General features: G+C 45.2%; 1 protein-coding gene across 1 annotated transcript in view; it reads left to right on the top strand.

The window, feature by feature from the left end:
- The window catches only part of LOC146856451 (zinc finger E-box-binding homeobox 2-like), a 510,780-nt gene extending 489,072 nt beyond the window's left edge, over positions 1–21,708 (top strand). The window contains exon 8 of the mRNA XM_085654619.1: positions 12,267–21,708. Within this exon, the coding sequence (XP_085510745.1) occupies positions 12,267–12,664 (398 nt within the window). The 3' untranslated portion in view covers positions 12,665–21,708. The remainder of the gene's footprint in view (positions 1–12,266) is intronic.
- Positions 21,709–22,674: the final 966 nt, after the last annotated feature.

Genomic DNA, 22,674 nt, shown 5'->3' with positions numbered 1-22,674 from the left:
AGCGCTCTAGTTGTTCGTTAGAACACTCTGGGATATTCTGTCATTGGGCTATATTTGGGCTACATCTGGGTGATATTTGTGCTACATTTGGGCTCTTTTGTCTCGGGTGGCCATTTTGGGAGACTTATTTGATATGAAGTTTCCTAATTTCCTCATTTACTACAGTCTCCTCAGTAGGAAATACTTTCAGTTTTTTACTTTGATTCCATCAAGAAGGCATTCAGATGTGTCACACATTTGCCATAAATTTAGAATGTTAGCACTCTAGTTGCTCATTAGATCACTGTAGTAAAGCTCACCAGGGAAGTCTGCTGCTGGTATTGAAAGTGCATGTTTCAGTCTGCATGTCAGAATGTTTTTATGAAATAGAAGAGGATTTGAGAAGTCACTCAAAATGTGCCCTAATTTCTCTTTCTGCATCACTAATCATACTTTCTATGGCAAAATGAACCCCCTCATTTTGTTCCTTTTTAAATTAAATGTTTTAAGAGTTACCACTTTATTCCAATCAAGATGGCTTCAGGTGTGCAATACGTTTGTAATAAGTAGGACTGTTAGCGCTCTAGTTGTTCTTTAGAACATTCTGGGAAGCTGCAGTAGAACACAAAGGAATCAACTGACAGGCTCTGCCCTTGTTGGATGTACATGTTTTACTGAGAATGTCAGACTTCATTCTCACATGACTAAGAAAGATAATGTGAATTTACAGAAAATATGTTCTCAGTTTAGCTTATAGATCACCTTCCAAACCTCTGTGGGAAAAGCATGAGAAAATAGTTTTCTCTCAAACATGATTCATGATATCACAGCAGAAGGCTTTTTCACATGGTAAAAAAAACCTTAGAACACACCACAATTCCTAAAATGAGTATGGTACCATCAACAAATGATTTATGATGTAACTAAAGTCTTAAAACCTTCTATTAACTGCAATGCTTTTTAATGAGGTGCTATCATGTATATTGGTCCCAAGATGACTGCCAACACTTCTTGGATGAAGTACTGACAGCCAATCAGATCTCACGATGAGATGTGTGGTTAGGCTCCGCCCAGATATATCTATCTTTTTAACTCTAATTTTCTCAGGAACTACTGAACGGATTTACACCATTTAAGCAAAAGGCACGAGTCTGAGCTGAGGACTACCTCTTTGCCAAATTTGGTGTAATTCCGTTCCGCAGTTCAGGCTGTAGCTGCGTCAACAGGTCCTATGGGAAAATGCATGGGGAAAATGTGTTTTGAGACCCCCCTTTTTTCTCGGCCCCCGCCTGATGAATCACCGTGAAATTTTCAGGATAGGAGCAGACCGGAGCTGGCCAAAAGTTTGGAAAAGTTCGCGAAGATTCGTCAATCGGCGCCAACGGTATTCCAAATAGAATGTTGCGGATTTCCTATGGAAAATAGGTCCCAACTATAACTACCTACTGGCGACTGCCAGTAGGTAATATATATATATATATATATACATATGATGGCGGGAGAAGCACTGGCTTGTTCTTTGGCGGCATCTGAGGAAGTTTATCATTAAACGAAACGCGTCATGCTAACGCCTAATTAAAGAAAGAAATTTGCAGTCTGCCTGGAGTCCCGTGTGTGCTCACTTCCTCGCATTGTTGGGGGAGAGTGGAGTTTGATGTTTGGGGATGCAGCCACGAGCATCCCAATGAGCGCCCACCCTAACTGAGTCCGGCGATTCTGGTGGCATCCTTTGGACACACTACAGGCTCTGTGGTAGCGCCTGGACACCCGCTTACCTGTGACCAGCTCAGACACTATACAGTGGACCACGACTTCGTGCGGGAGCTTGCCGCCTACTTAGGGGACAATCAAGAAAGTGTACTGGGGCATACCCAAATAACCCTCCCACGCCTGGGTAAGGAACATATAATAAGAACAAAGAAACGGGGCTAAGAGGGATCAATCTCGTTTATTTTAACTCAAGAAACAATTAATTTTCTCGGTACAACTTATTTCTTATAAGAAACTATATTCATCATAATTTATCAGGGACGAATATCTCTTGGTGAACATCAGAGCACTTCAACACAAAATATATACAGATTTGCACAAACAAGCAGCAACACAACAACCTCTATTTACAATATCATTAATTCATATGAAATACAAATACACATACAGTTTATGTACACAACAAACTATCAAATATCAATTCCCCTAATCATGGTTCTAAATCAATGTATACTAGTTATTTATAGTAGTACATTTGGAGGAAATCATTTTTGGCATCCGAGGTGTTACTCCTCTCCTATTGTTTTATATGTCTGCCAAACAAAAATAATTCTTGAATAAACACTTTTAGTGGATTCCTCCTACGTCAAAATGTCGACGCGTTCGCGTTTCAGCCTCCAACTATTTGGCCTCTTCAGGACGGGGATAACAAGCTATCTACAAAAGTGGTATGATAAAATGACAATGAATAAATAAATAACAACAACTAATATATGTCACAAGCTGTCCCAGATTAGCCCATGCAGTGCTCGAAAGGGCCACACGTGAAGGACTCAGCGGAAACACCGGAGCAAAACCTTAATCCCGGAAAAACAGAAACGTGAATTAGTACCTGGTTCAAGACTGGGCGGACATAGCAGGGGCAGTACGTCAGACGAAGTAACAACTGCGTGGCCTGCACCTATACAACTGATACCAAAAGTTTGCAGATTAACGATAAAGAACACGTGATGCAAACATTTTCCAATTGCAATACCAAAAATGTGGTGTATGCGATAAAATGTCCGTGTGGGAAAATGTACATCGGGCAGACGACACAGATGGTGAAATCGCGAATTTTACAACATAAATCGCGTATTAGGTGTAGAACACAGGGAGCACCGCTGGTACAACACTACGTTGAAGCAGGTCACAACGAGAATGACATTGAATGGACAGTCTTAGCTGTAGTTAAGGCAAACAACAAGGGGGAACTCGAGATGAGATTAAACCGAATAGAAGCTCGCCTCATTGAAAGATACCACACTGTGATTGAGGGCCTTAACGAGAGAGATGAACTATGGGCTCTGATCTAAGATTGCCAGTTAGGTAAGCTATGTATGTGGGATGTAGTAAGATGCCTACGTAGCTTGAACAGCAAGTATAACACGTTTCGTTAACCTTGATACATGTTGAGAATGTAAGCCTGCTGGTTGGCTCATGCAGTGATCTAAAGGTGGAAGGGGAATGGGGACCCCCCCTATGCTGTCCCCGTTCGCTGCGTGACACCTGCTGCCACTTGGCTATATGGTGGCAGATAAACAAAGTTTTAACTGTCTTTGTATCCATTTTCATTTTTTACGGTAATTTCAACTATGAGCACGGTGAGGAGTACAATTTCAAACAGGCTATGAATGAGGGAATACGTGTGTACCGTCCCCGCTCTCCTCTTTTTCCACATTTTTCCCAGCCTTTTTTTCCGTGCCATGACATGCGCTTTGATTTTTACGTTTTCGTCCAACTTTGTTATTGACAGGAGCGTGGAGAAGTGCAATATGGTAGACGGGACGCAGTTACTCCGGGGTGGAGAATAGTCCTCTCTCACTTTCGTGTCTCCGTCACGCTGCCCGCGGCGCACCTACGTAAGCACACGCTTTTAAACTATCCGCCTTCACAGTCACCTGTGCGGTCTCATTTGGTGAACCTGAAGCGGCGGATTCAGAGGCGTGTACGCGAGCTCGTACCAGTTAAGTGTATATGACTGTTGTCGTGTGGTTATGTGCGGAGGAGGGCTGATAGTTGATTGTTATAATATTACCCCGTTAATAGCTTCGTGTCAGTGTCTATGAGCACAAGTGCAATAGCGTCATGAGTATACAATTAAGCGTGTATGACCGTTGCTGTTTGGCTTTGTGCAGAGGAGGACTGATAGTGGATTTTTAACAATACTATCCCGTGAATAGCTTCGAGTCAGTGTTGTTTGGAGTAGACAGTGATATTAGACCTGTCTTTGTTGTTCCCTCCAGTGGGTGAATGAGGGGATCGAGTGGAAGAACTTTAAGCGACCCCCATACTTGTTGATTTAGACGTATGGCGATTTTTTCATACTGAGGCTATGGACCAGGTAACCTCCTTTCCCTTTCTCACACGTTACATGAGTTTAGACGCTCTCTCACGCGCTCAGTGCACTTTCTAACCCAAGTGGTTTTACTGTATACTCCACTTTAGATGTAAAAGATATTGAAGTTACGTTACGCCATATGAGAGGTCAAGCCGGACCTGTACACAGGCATTATTCTAATTTTGTTGAGACACTGAGAAGACTTCGTCTGACGTACTGCCCCTGCTATGTCCGCCCAGTCTTGAACCAGGTACTAATCATTCTGGGAGTGCCTTGATTGGTGGTGGGTCTCGCGTCTCTTAGGAAGTTTTTTCTCCACCGCCCCCGCACCACCCCTCAAAAATTTTCGCTGTCGCACTAAGCCGGGGTTGAACCAGTATAATTCACGTTTCTGTTTTTCCGGGATTAAGGTTTTGCTCCGGTGTTTCCGCTGAGTCCTTCACGTGTGGCCCTTTCGAGCACTGCATGGGCTAATCTGGGACAGCTTGTGACATATATTAGTTGTTGTTATTTATTTATTCATTGTCATTTTATCATACCACTTTTGTAGATAGCTTGTTATCCCCGTCCTGAAGAGGCCAAATAGTTGGAGGCTGAAACGCGAACGCGTCGACATTTTGACGTAGGAGGAATCCACTAAAAGTGTTTATTCAAGAATTATTTTTGTTTGGCAGACATATAAAACAATAGGAGAGGAGTAACACCTCGGATGCCAAAAAGGATTTCCTCCAAATGTACTACTATAAATAACTAGTATACATTGATTTAGAACCATGATTAGGGGAATTGATATTTGATAGTTTGTTGTGTACATAAACTGTATGTGTATTTGTATTTCATATGAATTAATGATATTGTAAATAGAGGTTGTTGTGTTGCTGCTTGTTTGTGCAAATCTGTATATATTTTGTGTTGAAGTGCTCTGATGTTCACCAAGAGATATTCGTCCCTGATAAATTATGATGAATATAGTTTCTTATAAGAAATAAGTTGTACCGAGAAAATTAATTGTTTCTTGAGTTAAAATAAACGAGATTGATCCCTCTTAGCCCCGTTTCTTTGTTCTTATTATATATAGCCTACTTAGGGGACAAGCACGAGCTCCTTTTGGGAAACATAGCGGCAGGGTGAGGGAGAAGGCGAACTGAAATTCCGCCGACTCGAGAGGACTCGGTGCGCATTGGGGAGAAGGGAGCGGACACCGCCCACTGGGGCCAGTACTGACGAACGATGCCTGCTCCGCGTGAATCCAGTCCTGGGTTTGCGCCTTTCCCATTGCTTGCACACCAGGGATGCCCAACCAATTGGAGCGAGGTATCCTGTTTAAAAGATGGCGGGAGAAGCACTGGCTTGTTCTTTGGCGGCATCTGAGGAAGTTTATCATTAAACGAAACGCGTCATGCTAACGCCTAATTACAGAAAGAAATTTGCAGTCTGCCTGGAGTCCCGTGTGTGCTCACTTCCTCGCATTGTTGGGGGAGAGTGGAGTTTGATATATATATATATATGTACTGCAATGCGGCTTGGATTCGGATCGCTCAGCAGCGGGTGCCCAAGGCCGACAGGGCTGAAACGCGTTGGTGTAACAGAAGGGTACTCTGTTAAAGAATAAAATATCTGCAAGGTTCCTGAGTGCGAGTGTCATTTGCTGTAAAATATATATATATATATATAAGTTACTTACCTTCGGTAACAATATATCTGTAAGAAACATAGGTTAGTTATAAATTCCTTACCTTAGAATTACCCCCAGGCGTCAGACTGGATCCGAAATGTTTTTTCGTCAGCAGTACCTTTGTGCATCAGAAGGTGGCATTGGCCAGCTCCGTGTCCGTTGTTGCCGTCGTGGTCGCCGGAATGACATCACGGTAGCTACTTAGAGGCCGCCCTCGCGCGCTGACATCAGTTCTGTATACGACTTTCTGCACCAGAAACACAGAGACATGCAAGACACTGACCGCTGGTGCACAAAACTAGGGCCTTAAAAGGATGTCCTTAACACTAGAAATCAGTTCGCAGAACGGGGAAGATGGGTGGGGCGGTAAGGAATCTATAACTAACCTATGTTTCACACAGATATATCGTTACCAAAGGTAAGTAACTTGTTCATCTGAAAGAAACAGTGAGTTATAGATTCCTTATCTTAGAATAGATGCCCCAGCAATACCAACCCCGGAGGTCGGTCTGCGAACCAAGTTCACACCAGAAAGTCCTGGAGAACAGAACAGCCAAAGAAGCTGTCTCTCCGGACTTGGCTGTCGAGGCAGTAGTGTCTAGTAAACGTGTGCAGCGATGCCCATGTAGCTGCCTGACAGATGTCATTTAGAGGGACTCCTCGTCCCAAAGCAGTCATGGCTGCCGTCGCCCTGGTGGAATGGGCGTGCAGCCCCACTGGAGGCTCCTTCTTTGCTAGAGAATAGCTGGCTTTGATACACAAAATGACCCATCTGGAGATAGTCCGCTTGTGTACAGCCCGACCTTTCTTGGCGCCCACATAGCCAAAAAAGAGCTGGTCATCCACCCGGAACTGTTTGGTGCAATCCAGATAAAAGGAGAGCGCACGTTTTGCGTCCAGACGGTGGAGTCTCTCTTCCTCTTTCGAAGGATGCAGAGGTGAAAAGAAGGTGGGCAAAGTGATGGTTTTCCCAATGTAAAAGGAGGTGACAATCTTGGGAAGGAAGGATGGACGAGTCCTGAGGACAGCCTTGTCCGGATGTACAGACAGAAAAGGAGGCTTGGATGAAAGAGCCTGGAGCTCACTCACTCTTCTGGCAGATGTGATGGCCACCACGAATGCAGTTTTAAGAGTTAAAAGTCTTAAAGGACAGTTGTGAAGCGGCTCAAAGGGAGCGCCCATTAAATAGGTCAAGACCAGATTCAAGTCCCACTGAGGCATAACGAAGGGAATAGGAGGAAAGAGATGAGTTATGCCTTTTAAGAAACGATTTACAACCGGGGACTAGAAGAGAGAAGGCTGATCAGGAAGCTGAAGAAAGGCAGAAATGGCCGAAAGATAGCCTTTGACAGTGCCCAGAGCAGAGCCCTGCTGGGTCAAAGAAAAGGAGGAACAAGAGAACCTCAGAAAGAGGGGCAGAAAGGGGATACACAGCCTTTGCTGTGTACCATGCCACAAATTTGTTCCACCGGCAGGCGCACACCGTCTTAGTAGAGGGACGCCTGGCTGCCAAGATTACATCACAAACTTTGGGATGCAAGTCAAATGACGTCAACTGCCGCCGCTCAATCTCCACACAAGGAGGTGAAGGCTGGACAGGTTCGGGTGGAGGACCGTCCCCTGCTGCTGCAACAGAAGATCCTCCCGAAGAGGCAGTCGGATCGGAGGATCGATGACCATATTGAGCAGCTCGGGATACCAGACTCTTTGTGCCTAATCCGGAACCACCAGAATGACTAGGGCCCGTTCGATCTTCTTCAGCACTCTGGGCAGAAGTGGTATAGGCGGTAAGGCGTACAACAGACCGCAACTCCACTCGCAACGAAAAGTGTGACCTAGCGAGTGCCGCCTTAGAAATTCCAATGCGCAGAATTGCTGACATTGCGAGTTCTCTTCGGCAGCAAATAAATCTAACCCACTGTCAAAAGAGACCTTTCACCATCTCCATTCGTGATCCATCATGCACTGGCGGCTGAGTTTCTCCGACCTGGCTTTCAGGGAACCTGCCAGGTGTTGAACCACCAGGGATATGCCCTGATGTTCCAGCCAAGTCCAGAGGCGGAGGGCCTCCTGATATAGGGTCCACGACCCCACCCTGCCTAGTTTGTTGCAGTACCACATGGCGGTGGTGTTGTCCGTGAATACCTGCACTACTCTTTCCCAGACAGAGGGAAGGAATGCCTTGAGTGCAAGACGGATCGCCCGGAGCTCCAGAAGGTTGATGTGGAGCCCGTACTACGCTGGAGACCAGAGGCCTCTGATCTCCGACTCTTCCATGTGGTCACCCCATCCCAGAAGGGATGCGTCCGTCACCACTGTGTGCTCTGGTTGGGAAAGGGATCTGTCGTTGACCCAATCCTGGTTTGTGAGCCACCACTGCAACTGTTGTGCAGTGCCCTCCGAGATCTGGACTCAATCGGACAGATTCCCCTGATGCTGCACCCACTGGAACTTCAGGTCCCACTGCAGAGCCCGCATATTCCACCTGGGATGATTGACCAGCAGGATGCAGGAGGCCATGAGGCCTCGCAGCCTCAGGGTCATCCTGACCGAAACCCAGGATTGAGGATTCATAGTCCGAACATCCCGGACTCGCTGTTCGGGAGGATAATCCCATAACCGCATGGTGTCCAGAACCGCTCTGATGAAGAGGAGCTTCTGAGAGGGGATCAAGTGTGACTTCGGCACATTGATGGAGAATCCCAGCGAATGCAGGAGGTCGGCCGTAATCTGGAGGTGGGAGACGACAGTCTGGGGCAAGCCTGCCTTCAACAGCCAGTAGTCGAGATGGGGGAAGACTGAAACCCCTGATCTGCGCAGATGAGCTGTGACCACCGCCATCACTTTCGTGAACACCCGAGAGGCGCTGGTAAGGCCAAAGGGGAGCACAGTAAACTGAAAGTGCTCGTGGCCTACCATGAACCGCAGGTAACGCCGGTGGGCTGTCAGGACGGGGATGTGAATATAAACGTCCTGCAAGTCCAACTCTACTAACCAGTCTCCAGGGTTGAGGGCAGACAGGACCTGAGCGAGCGTCAACATCTTGAACTTCTTCAGGAGGAAGCGGTTGACGTTCCTGAGATCCAAGATAGGACACAGGCCCTTGTCCTTCTTGGGTACCAGAAAGTAGTGGGAGTAACAACCACAACCTACTTCTGGGGCAGGAACGCACCCTTAGCCAAGAGAGCCATGATTTCCTGTTGGAGAAGGACCAGTGATCCTCCCACATACGGTGGTACTGGGGTGGCATGGCTGGAGGGGTAGCCTCGAAGGAGAGGGAGTAGCCCCTTCGGACTATCTGCAAAACCAATCTTTCCGACGTGATGGTGCGCCAGTGGGGGAGGTGATGGCAGATCCTGCCGCCCACTGGCGTTTGAACTGCCTCAAATGTCGGACTAGGAAGGTTTGGAGGTTGCTGCAGATGGGGGGTGGTGGACTGGCCCGCCAGCGGGCCCCCTGAACCACGGCGGTGGTTCCCACGTCCCCGACCGTGCGATGGTTGGGGAAATTGCATCGGCCTGTGGCTCTGGGCGAAACGTAGTGGGGTACCCCTTCCGTAGCCACAAAAGGGGCGAAAAGCAGACTGCGCAGTGCAGCTGGAGAGGCGCAAGGACTTGGCTGTAGCACCCGAGAGTCCTTGCAACGCTCTAGACGGCCATCAAAGGGCATGTCCATGAGGGTATTCTGGACATCCCCAGAAAAGCCAGTCAATCTCATCCAGGCGTAGCGCCGAAGGACTACCGACATGGAAATCGTCCTGCCTAGAGAGTCGGCGGTATCCAGCCCACAACGGATGGTAAACTTTGCACACATCCCTCCCGGCGGCAACAGCCTGGGAGAGCACTGTCCGGGCCTCCTCCGGACGCTGAGGCAGCACTTGCACAACCATGTCCCACACAGAGTGGGAATAACAGCTCAAAAGACATGCAAAGTTTACCGACCGCAGTCCCAAGCTGGCGGAAGAGAACATTTTCTTCCCAAGATGATCCAGCTTCTTGGATTCCCTATCTGGTTGAGCGGTAGGGAATGCGCTCTTGGAGGTAGAGGCTTGGACCACCAAGCTTTCAGGGGTGGGGTGTTGATAGAGGAAAGTGGGGTCGCCCGGAGCCTGGCGGTGGCATCCGGCAAAATCATCCTATCCACGGGAGCACCTGTTATGGGCCTGGACAAGGTGCCCAAAAGTACGTCGGGGAGGGCTTCATTGAACGGCAGCAGGGGCACTGAAGAGCTCGCTTGCGGTTGAAGCACCTCTGTCAGGAGGTTAGTCCTGACCGCCACTGTAGGGAGCTCGAGGTTGAGAGCCTCACTAGCCATATGCAACACCACTGCGTATGACGCTCCCTCATCCGTAGCCACGGTAGGAGGAGACAACATGCCAAGGTCAGGGGAGGTATCAAGACCACTGGCATCCCCCAGGTCCTCTCTCCAGTCTGGATCGTACTCCAACAGGTTGGTCAGAGGGACACCTGACCCCTCCCAGTCCTCTTCGTCATCCTCTGGGTGCCAATCTGGCCTAAAAGGGACCCCAGGAGTGAACAGGGGCACAAAAACAACGCTCTGCGCCGCATCCAGCGCCAGGCGACACCGGTCCGGCTCTGTGTCCACATCAGGATGGAGGCCGGAGTCCATGCCGGCCGGGGGTACGACCGGCATCGAATGCGGGTGCAGGGCCAGAGGAAGCGGCACCGGTGCAGGCGTAATATGCCTATGCCTGAAAGGGTATTTTTTGACTTATACTGGGTGCTCCCTTGTGTCTGGACAAAGCTATACCTCTCTGAAGAGCTCTAATTAGAGCGACACTGTGTCAGGGGTTGCTTTTACTCATTTCAGGTTGGCTTGATTGGTATTTTACCAATTCAAAGCTGTAATACCGTGCCTGGAGTGGTAAATGGCTTTTGTCATTTTACAGCTCGGCAAGGACAGCACTGTGCTAGTCCTATGCTTAAAGCCTTTGCTATAGAAATGGCAAAAGACTTTGTCCATTTCTATCTCGGCGTGGATAGCACTGTGCTAATCCTATGCTTAAAGACTTTGATAGAAAAGCAGACATTTGAGGTGAGCAGATCTAGAGTGTCGCTGGTGTTGAGAGTGCTCTATACAGGAGCTGCTTTCCATCTAAACTTGAGAACTACCCAGAGTTCTCTGCTTCTTTTTGGGATAATTTATTCGTCACTCTATGCCTGAAAGGGTATTTTTTTACTTATACTGGGTGCTCCCTTGTGTCTGGACAAAGCTATACCTCTCTGAAGAGCTCTAATTAGAGCGAAACACTGTGTCAGGGGTTGCTTTTACTCATTTCAGGTTGGCTTGGTTGGTATTTTACCAATTCGAAGCTGTAATACTGTGCCTGGAGTGGTAAATGGCGTCTGTCATTTTACAGCTCAGCAAGGACAGCACTGTGCTAGTCCTATGCTTAAAGACTTTGTCCATTTCTATCTCGGCATGGATAGCACTGTGCTAATCCTATGCTTAAAGACTTTGATAGAAAAGCAGACATTTTAGGTGAGCAGATCTAGAGTGTCGCTGGTGTTGAGAGTGCTCTCACAAAGGAGCTGCTTTCCACCTAAACTTGAGAACTACCCAGAGTTCTCTGCTTCTTTTTTGCATATATATATATATATATATATATATATATATATAGTCAGAGTACAAAGCTCTGGAGATAAGTATAGAAAATCTATACATACTTAGCTTTTGATATTTTGTCCCTCGATGTTCTGTCGACTATATCCCCTGATTTCTGTAGTCGATAGTCTGTATTCACACCACATATATTAACTTAGAGGAAGCAGGTTGAGATTGTTGTTTGCAGTTTCATGATCATCTGGGATCATTTAAAAAGTTTCTACAGATATATTGTATGTTAATAAATGCCTTTTAGGGATGCTTAAAAACAAAATCAATAGAAAGAAGACTGGTAAACAATCAGGGAGATTCCTTGCGTTGAGGGAGAGAATGGCAGGCGGCCATGGAAAAGAGAGGAAAAGAAGATACTCAACAGTGTGTGAATGCTGGGAATTGCGAAATGCGCTGCAAAGGATCACATTGAACAGTTTTAAAATCTCATGTTCTAAAACGTCATAAACATATTTATTGAGCTAAAAGTCAATAAAATTGTAACTGAAGAATGTAACTACGTAATTTCAATATTAGTTTAGTTCTGACAGATTTTAGGAGTCTGTCCTGCCTGTAAGATAGTGTAGTAGTCACTTGATGCAAAGTACTGTGTGCAAACTCCAGGTCATGGGTTGAGAGGTCAGTAGGCTCACTCAGCTAAGCTTCTCAAACTTTTAATGGATGATATGAACTTCCTGTCGCTTGCAGAAGTATAATGGCACAACACTACTGCAGTTAGAACTATGAACAACAGAAGTGCTTGTTGAATGAACATTTTATATATGATACGTTTACACTTTTTATCAGTCCGTGCAGGAAGTCTGATGTCAGTTTTCAATGTGAATTCTGAGTGTGATGTCATCAGTGCAGCAACCACTCATAAAATATTTTTGCTTCTCTTCGCAGGGAAGAGGCCGCATCAGTGTGAGATCTGCCAGAAAGCCTTCAAGCACAAACACCACCTCATCGAGCACTCAAGGCTTCACTCGGGGGAGAAGCCGTACCAATGCAACAAGTGTGGCAAGCGGTTCTCACACTCAGGGTCCTACTCACAGCACATGAACCACCGCTATGCCTACTGCAGAAAAGACGATGCCAGCGAGTTCCTGGAGGACCCCCTGGGGGTTCCACGGAGTGTGGAAGAGAGCCCTGAGAGAACCCCCAGCCCCGCCCGAGTATTAGGGAGCAGCCTGACTGATCCTGAACTGCCATGCCCCTGCCGCAACTATGAAAATGGGGTAACCGTCAATGCCAACTATGCAAAAGGGCCTGGCCAAGAGCTTCTTCAGAACATGCTGCCATGAACTCTCAGACCACTTAGGTTTCTTGTTTTCTTTATGAATCCAGGCTAGGAAGCCCATCCTGCATGCTGCAAGGAAGACCTATAGGCCACAGACGTGGGTGCAAACAAATTGCCCATCCAAGGAGGTATTTATTCTTAGGAAGAAACAGACCGTGACTCAGGAGGTCCTTTGAAGGAAGCTTTGATCTTCACTCAGAAAACGTCTTGAGATTTTGGCGGACCAAGTCAACTTCATTATGGCCCATTATAGCTCATAGATCAGTTGTACAGACCGATACAGGATCTTCAGGATGAGCATCTAGTGGATCCAACATGTACCTGATCTTTGATCTCATAAACTGAAATTAGGGCAAAAAGCAGACACGAGTCTCCTTTAATGGTTTTGACAGGAGACAAGCATACAAACACCACTAGAGTACGGTTCAGGTGGAGGCCCTGTTAGTGGCACCACCCATGACCTTCTATCCCTGCTAATATGATGGCTGAACTGCGTACCTGAGCTTGCACTGGTTTTATTTTTACAGATCTCTGACACCACTATAAAAAAAACACTTGGAAACTGCAATTCTGTCTTAGGGGAAAGCACTTTGTGTCCTCCACTTCCTTCAGTCCAGGAAATGCACAGTATGAAGCAAGGGGACATATCACGGAGTCGACACAACTCACCCGGCATTGAAAACTTGGTGAAGTATAACAGCAAAAGCAATATTTGTTACTTCTCATTTCCACTCCAAATGCAACCAGTAAAACACAATAGCAGCATGGTGGGCACAGCAGTCACCTCTATACTTATGTGCTTTGGAAACAACATCTGCTTGAGGCTGAAGACCACTAGAAGTGCCAGTGTGCCCAAGCAATGCACCAGGGAACTTAAGGAATCTCAAGTACCAACAAAATCTTCTATTACTGTTTTCGAACAGAATGGTCTACTGTTGCCTGGCATGAATGTGCCTACATGAGCCTACTACTGGATGATCCCGTGACCCGCTATTTCATATCTATAACTAATGTACAAAATACTACGATAACTTTTAACAGGTGATTGGTGTGCCCTACTGCCTTGTAAGCTCTAGTTTCTTTATGGTATTTCTGACCTGGAGGATGGTATGGGAGAGGTGAAGCAATTATATCATCGTAACCCGTAAGGCACTTGTTTGTAAATAACGTTAGGGCTGATTCTCGTGGTTGCTGTTCGTTTTAAAGGGCTATTTTACTCCTTGCATAACGCATCCATATGCGCTCCCTGGTTACACCACCAGACTCTGAATCACAAAGAAAACTGACTGGGGGAAAAATGTTCAAAAGTGCACATGGAGCAGTGAGCAAAACTGCATAAAATTGCTAATTTTCAAAAATGTTATGTGTAAAAAGAGCACATTCTTATTTAATATGTGCAACAAAGTGATTGTGTTTACATCCGGTTGCCGATGTTTTGTGGAAAATGCTACATGGCATAGTGCCAGTTAGCAAAAGTCTCAACGCGTCCAACCCACTAACAAACTTATCACAGATACACGGAGTGACATCAGGTTTTTCCCTAACCCCCTTGAAAAGCTTTTATGTTGACTATCATGCTCCCTCCACTAATTATGACGTATGTGGTTATGACGGATGGAATACACAGAACAGGAGGAAGCCGCTTAGTATTATTGCAAATATTATTGTCAGTATTGTTTGTATTCATTCATTTTAATTATTGACACTTCACGTCCAAGATTATATTTTTTATTGTCATCAGTGTTGCTCGTTAGCATTTTCGTCAAGTGTAATTCTTCAATAAGAAAGCAGTGCAGGAGCATAAGCCATACTGGAGTAATTTGACCAGCAGGCTCCTATTTTGAACAAGAGCCATTAATCCTCAGGAGAAGTCCAAGTGCAATATTTGCCACACTTTGGGAAAAAATACCTTTCTGTGGGTTTCCTTTCAGTGTTGAGGTCCTTCGCCACTCGTTGTGTGTCAACTATGCAAATGGTGTATTTCATTTATTATATTATTATTATTCAGTCTCATTATCTGCCCACTCTGCTGTGTTACATTTCAAAGACCCCTGATGAGCCTTACATATTGCACAGGCAATGGCAGAAGCTCAGTTGTAACTTAAAGTTCACTTTTAGCCACTAGAGATTTAGAGGAAGAATCTCAAAGCTGACTATTTTGCATTCTGTGCTGTTGCTGGCTCTAAGGCAATCTTAAATCCTATGTCCATGTTAGTTACTCCCTATAGCTGACACCATTCGATGCCTCGTAAGGGGTAGAAAGCTTTACATATAAAATAGGATTACCAGAACATTCTCAATTCCCCTGCAGTCAAACACGAAGAAGTAACCAAAAAGCATACAATTCTTAAGAAAAGATCACCAAATTGCCTTTTATTAAGAGGTGATTCATTTCAAGGACACACTAGGTGAGAGCTGCCTCAACTTGCTAAGTATCTTTGTGGCCCCCACAATCTGTTAATGGTACCCCAAACTCCCATTTCACCCTTCATCTGTATGCAGGTACGTGAGGCCTTAAGACTGTGAACTGTAGTGTGGTGTCCACCGAGTATAAATATCTCAGATATATTTTACTTTGATATAACTCTTTCTAGTCCTCTTTTTAATCCCACGAAGATGAAAGTTAACACAAACAGTTTTCAGCTGAGGAAACAGGAAGTTTTGATCAAAGCCTTTCCTGATATTTTACTTTGAGACCACCACTTTTGACGTGCATTGAGACAGGTTTTCTTGGGTGATGCCTACTTATGGCAAGTATTCTGGAAAATGCAATGTGACATAAGATTTTGACAAACATCTACAGCATTATCAAACACAAGTGCAATGGGGGACAGACTACTAAGAGGACCATTTTGTCATGAAGATCAACTTCGTACGGTGCTGACACATGTCAGTTTTATTTTGCTACCTGGTGACAGTGGCAATTGTAGTCTCACTTTTATATTTTGATGACATGCCTACTGATCACAGGATCCAAAGTGCTGTTGGCCTAAAAGCCAGCACTAATATGGGGCGCGTTGGTAGCAATGTGTTCGATTACTAGCCCTGAAATATATGGAGACTATATACGGAGAATTATTGTACAAGTGACAGAATCAATTCAATTTTTCCATTTTGTTTGCAGGTTTAGCTGAAGATATGGGAACAAGAGGTGCACTAGTGAAGGCAAACTATAATTTTCAAGGTTAGGGAGTCATGAAAGAATACACAACTCAGAGGGACTAAAGCTGGCATGCTCAGACAGCTTCAATATGTGACCAGGGCAGCAATGTGTTTGTGTACAATTTACCTATCCTCAACCACACCCTACTGAGGCATGGTCACTCAACAAAACACGACTTGTACGGGTGATGCTTCAGACTGTGACTTCATTCACTTTTGTTGTAAATTAATCAACTCATAAACATTAAAGCTGGGTGAAAAGTCACTCAGCATTCGCAATACACTTCCTTCATATGTTGCACTGTTGTTAAATTCTCCCCTTACCAGGTCACTTACACTCTCTGTTTACAAGAGGGAAATTATGTCTTTGGGGAAGAAAAGATGAAAGGTGTAGTGCCATATATGCAGGGTTACTGGAATTATGCGACTGTGCAGCTATTTTTGCTTTATTATAGAGTTGCTGCATTTGCCACATAATCCTTCATCTGCTGCATGATGTGCTGATTTTAACAAAAACAAATTGTTTCTAGCTCAAATGGTTCAAAAGTTACTAAAAACGCAGCAGCACGTAATACCGCGCAGTGGCAGGCCTTTTGCAAGTGTTGACTGATCACCTTTCTGTTATTTATTGCTATATTTGGGTATTAAACTGGTACTAATAAGGTACATCCAATACTCAGTGTTAACAAGTGTAAAAAGTACAAAATAATGAAGTAATGCTATTAAAAATGTGCTCTAGTACGACACATAATTTACCTTTTCTTGCCACATAATTTATTCAACCCGGCAGTGTAATTTGGCCCTCTCCTGCAGCATAATTGAAGTGTCCCTGCATATGCACAACAAACTGAGACCTCGCCTGGAGCTCTTCAGAAAAGATAGCCTTCCAAAAAGTCGTGTGTAGATGGCAATTTAGTAACAGGGCTGAAGCCCTTTTTGTTTCTGATTCGGCCTTAGACATGACGGCCATTTTACAGCAATGCGTAGATGTCAATTAGGGTAGCCAGGGTACCACCTGTGGCTCCCTTTGTAGTGCCTCGGGAATAGCAGGGACGGGCAGTATTCCCACCTTGCCATTCTCCTAGCCTTTCAGCATCATGAAAGAGGCCTCTGAGATGGTAAGAGTGGCACAAAAGGACAACCCGGTGACGTCTCTATGGTAAAGCAGTGGGTGATGTCACTTCCACGATACCTTGCATTTTGGGGAATCGATGTCCTTGCAGCTCTGCCAAGAAAACTCCGTGCTTCCCTTTTAGCTAGTTGGCTTCACAGCATACGACTGGAGAAGAGGAGACAGCAACAATCTCCTTGCCATGTACATTCCCAAAGAAAACATCTCTAGTCTCCAGATGTGGAGTCACCAGCCTCGGAGACGCCCCACCCGGCGGTGTATCAGCTGTTCCTAGGAGTCCGCTCTCCTCCTCGCGCAGAATGTACGGGGCGGCGCTCTCTGGCCGGGATTACTCAACACGCAGCTGGGCTCTCACCTGTGAGTAATTGCCGGCCAACGGTTAATGGCCTTTTCGCAACAGCACCGAAGCGCGGCAGGCGCATTGTTTGTTTTTTAACCCGAACAGATGCTTGGGTGATAGCAACAAATACTTGACGCACTATTCTGCGATATTTGAATCAAGAATGTACTTGCAGAACTCAAAACGAGGTATACAATCTCGTATCAAACTCTATCGTATGTTGCTGAACTTTCAAAATAACAGATTTTTTTTCAAATACTTTTTTAAAATTTCACAAAGCGTTTTATAAATCGGTTTCCTGTCTCGGATTATCACCTTTTTTTCATAACCTCTTCAACTCAGGCGCAGAGAGAAATTATTATGACAATAGGCAGCGCTGCACATTTTATCCAAATTATGAAATAAAAACACACCACGCCGAGGGCTCTGGTCTGTTTTACTGCGTAAAGGGTCTCTTATTCACAGGGCTTCACTTTTTAGTCTTTAAAAAACTTGATCTCTGAGTTTGAAGAGTCACACACTTAGAGAAACCCTTTACAGAAAGGCTTTGCAGACACTGCTACCTTATGACTACTACTGATATGGACATTATGTGGTACTAATGACTGGTCACACCACAAGCAACTAGGAAAGCCGCACTGTCTGCTATGTCAAACATTTCTTAGCATTCACGTGAAACTGTCCTTAGAACGGTCTATGTGTAGAATTAGTTTCATTTTGTCGATATTCTTACCCTGTAACCCAGAACTAGGGCTGTAACAAAGTGAGGTTTGGGAGCAATGAATCTCGAATTTCCCAACTGAAAAAGGGGTGGACTGCAGGGTGGAGGGGTGAGAGGACCAAAGCTCGCGATGGACTGTTCCCATGAGGAACAGGGCCAGTACTGATGTGCATTAGGTGGGCCTCTGTCCAGGGTGGAACAGTGGGCGATAAACGATGGGTTGGGATGCTACACCAAGCGATTACTAGTGGTTAGACAGTATGCTTCCTTTGTCCCTTCAATGCCAGTAGTATGACTGGAAACTCGAGACTGGCGCAGCTTTCCCAAGTCTACTTTTGCCAATGTTTGTGAATTCCATAACGTAGTATGGTTGTATCCATTCTTGGAGTACTTCTATGGGTGCAGATTTACAACTTTTTTTGTTAAGCCTCATGCACAAGTTTCTATTTTGCCACACACCAGAATGAGAAAATTATTATATGCAAATGTTCACGACTTCTTCTCCACCTCAAAGGTCCATGTTTCAAAATCCGAGCATGCCGTACAGTGGAAGCCTCTGAATCTCTGTCCCTGAACTTGAGAGTGAGATGACCCTGTATAAAATGTACTTGTTAAAGTGATAAAGGGTCAATGTTTCTTATGTATCCAAAGGAAGGCAAATTTCATCTAGGTGTTTCTAAGTATGCCAAATGGCCTTCTACTGGTTTGTAAAAGCTCCTAAAAGCAATGCAACTTGAAGTGCTACACTATACACGTCACGTTAAGTGAACTAGCAAGGTTGAAACCACTTGATATTACTTAGCAGTAAATCTTGGTGGGCCTACGTTACCTACCAGGGAAACGTCAACATTGCCGATTAGTAGTATATCAAGCATTGATAATGCAAATCATTTTCGTTGTGGTACGGTTGAAAGCTTTTCTCAAGATTCATTGGAAAACAGACAATAGGGACCACGTATGCATGAGAACTGCAAGCTTCCCACATACACAGAAGTGGTACAGTATGAGTATCAACAGTGCAAGATTTTCACAAACACAGACTTGTCATTACGTATAATGCAGACATAAACAATGACAGCTTCCTTCACACAAACAGGTAAAGCATGTGCAGCAGCGGTGCAAGCTTCCCTTACAGAACTGATACAGCACAGAAAGAAGCAATGCAATCTCCCTTAACGAGCATAGGACAATTATTGCACAGGCAGGAGTTCCTTAAGTGTCTTGGACAGAGGCGCAACTAGAGCCAAATTTCGGGGGGGGGGGGGCTAAGAAAAAATTTCGGGGGGGGGGGGCTGAATCTTTAAGCAATAGGCAGAGTGGAGCTGCAGGGGCTCTTAGAAGGGCTGAAACAACAGCGAGGCCTCATTAGCATGCAAATGGTCTTTTAAAGACCTGTAAAGTGCTCGGGTGCGGCTGTGTGTGTGCCCGGGAAGCTGTCTCATCCCGGGCTGCCACACACGACGGGGGGGGGCTGAAGCCCTTTGAGTCCAATGGGTGTTGCGCGCCTGGTCTTGGAGTTCTTATACTGAAGCACCTCAAAGTCCCTTTTGGTGCCATGGCCTGCAATCCTGTTTTGGTTTCAAATAGCCAAAACGAGATTAATCATGGTGTGGTGTTACTGCACCTGGTGCTCCTGTTTCGGGTAATCATACATTCTGTACTGAGGACACTAGTCCAGGCTGTACCTGGAGATTTTGTCTTCAATAAAATGCCCCAGATTACAACTTCACTTTGGAATCGGTGTGGAAACACCAATTTCTGCAGGTGTTTCCCAACAATAGAAAAAAACTATAGGGGATCAACTCGTGATGCGCTGATAAAGGGCGACCTAGGACTGCTGATCTCCGAGCTGCCCTGTTAATGCCCCCTAACATAGGGCCACTCACAACGAGAGCCTAAGTAGGCAAACAATAGGCCAAGGCCACAGAGAGCAAGAGGAATGCTAGGGTTCAAATGGAGCATTACAACCTAGAAAAACTGAGGCTTTGTTATGACTCCCAAGCCAGTCCACATATGGCGTGTTGGGGATAGTTCTGGAGACTTCATGTGAAGTCATGCCCAATTGTTTTGGACATCACAGGTGTGCTCTGTCCAACTCTTGAGCTCACCTCTGCCCTAATGTGTTGAGTTCTGAAGGTCACCTCTGCCCTAATGTGTTGGATTCTGGAGGTCACCTCTGCCCTAATGTGTTGAGTTCTGGAGCCCAAATGTGTTGAGTTCTGGTGGTCATCTCTGCCCTAATATGTTGAGTTCTGGAGGTCGCCTCTGCCCTAATGTGTTGAGTTCTGGAGGTCACCTCTGCCCCAATGTGGTAAGTTCTGGAGGTCACATCTGCCCTAATGTGTTAAGTTCTGGAGGTCACCACTGCACTAATGTGTTGAGTTCTGGTGGTCACCTCTGCCCTAATGTGTTAAGTTTTGGAGGTCACCTCTGCCCTAATGTGTTGAGTTTTGGAGGTCACCTCTGCCCTAATGTGTTGAGTTCTGGAGCCCAAATGTGTTGAGTTCTGGTGGTCATCTCTGCCCTAATATGTTGAGTTCTGGAGGTCGCCTCTGCCCTAATGTGTTGAGTTCTGGAGGTCACCTCTGCCCCAATGTGGTAAGTTCTGGAGGTCACATCTGCCCTAATGTGTTAAGTTCTGGAGGTCACCACTGCACTAATGTGTTGAGTTCTGGTGGTCACCTCTGCCCTAATGTGTTAAGTTTTGGAGGTCACATCTGCCCTAATGTGTTGAGTTTTGGAGGTCACCTCTGCCCTAATGTGTTGAGTTCTGGAGGTCACCACTGCACTAATGTGTGGAGTTCTGGAGGTCACCTCTGCCCCAATGTGGTAAGTTCTGGAGGTCACCTCTGCCCTAATGTGTTGAGTTCTGGAGGTCATCACTTGTGAAGTGAGTCCCATTCTTGAGTCCATATGCAGCACTAGCTCAGATTTTGCATGGGGTGGGTTGAAGAGGTTGTGGTTTGAATGCTTTCCAGTTTATCAGACTATCATCAATGCGGCTTCTAATAGGCATGTAAGATCACACCACGTACTACTGGGAAACTATAATTAGAATGCTTGTCCTTTTTTTGTTACATTCACAGGACACTCTTTTTGAGTAGCCGTGCGCTCTATAAATCCCCCATAACATAACAGAACAGTATCTGTGTTAAGCTTTAACCCCAGTATTCATGTAGGAAGAAGACGGAGTAGTTTGTTTCCTGTGCAGGTGCTGCTCGAGCAGCAGCAGGTTACACTTCAGATTAAGTAGAGAAGCCAGGAGGCAGGAGGCTCTAACAAAACCAATGACAAAACTCATTTCACACGATCGCAGTGCTCGTCCTCAATGTAACCATGGTAACATGCAGCTGGACAAAGATATTCTAAATAAATAATATATTTTTGGAAATTTGACTGGTTGGCACCCTGTTAGCATTCCACTGAAATGATTGCCTTCCGCATGGACGTATGTAAATCACATTTGTTTACAATTCTGATGTGATTTTAACATTACACTATGACACATTTTCGAATTCATTCTTAAATCTGGCACGCACTTGTAGTGCAGCGCCAAGTGGCTATTTTTCTAAATATAAATAAAAAAGCACTTTGGTCCAACCTGGTTTTCTTTTATATATTGTAATACAAATATATATATGCTTTTATGGCTCTGCCAGAAACTTGTCATTCACTGTTAATAAAGCATTTTGCACCAGGAAACTGTGTTTTATTGTCCTTAATTTCTGTCTAACTCGTGGGGCAGGTTTGAGGTACAGGTCAGGGATTCAAATTTCTTGACACTTAGGACCAATGTTGATTCAGAGACATTTGAATACGAAAGTTCTCATGCACTGTGCTTTGGATTAAAGCTTTATATTAAAACCACTCTACCCTGCATGTCTCCTGCACACTGCATAGCCTCAAACGTGAGCCAGTAATACGAAGGAACTTTTAATGCACGTCTCCTGCCTGGGTATTGGATGAAATGGTAAAAGTGACTGATAGCTAGCTCCAGTATCCTTAAGAATAATTTAATATTGTGTGATAAAGCAAAATCGTACAATTTCGGGAAGACGTGCAATTTCTGGAAGAGAATCCACCACTGCAATTTCCCATCCCTAAGGAGTGGGAAATATGAAATATAAATTTTACCCTTCCTTCAAAAATGAGTGCAATTTTCACTGCTACCCAAATTTAGATAACACTCTCAATGTCTCAGTGAAAGTTTGCAGGGAAAGAAGCAGCCCCACAAACTTGCAGTGCTTTCACCCTGTCAGACTTGTAGTTCCCCAACCTCTTTTAAAACTGGGGGAACTGTAGGGTTTCTAACAGAATAGTCAGAATTGATTTTCCAACCTATCCATCACAGAGCCACTAGCTCAAAGTGATTGGCATGGAGCAATGGCCACTGTTTTCTTCCTTGCCCAAGTCTGTCATGCAGCATATAGTGGACATGGTGTAGTGTAGTTCCTATTTCCCTAATAGGCTCTGTGCATTGGAATAATATACCCTATAGATTTGGCATAGGACTGAGGTCAGTATGCCCCTATCGAGTATATTAAACTTAATTACTTTGTGCTAGCTAACTCAGAGGCCACTAGAAACTCCTTGTAAACAAGAAGGGAGTAGTTTCTGGCAACCGCATAAACATGACAACTTTGTTTCCCTTTAGAATTG

Source organism: Triturus cristatus, chromosome 4_1 (genome assembly GCF_964204655.1).
Source record: "Triturus cristatus chromosome 4_1, aTriCri1.1, whole genome shotgun sequence".
Lineage (NCBI taxonomy): Eukaryota > Metazoa > Chordata > Amphibia > Caudata > Salamandridae > Triturus > Triturus cristatus.
This window is presented reverse-complemented; position numbering and strand designations above follow the sequence as displayed.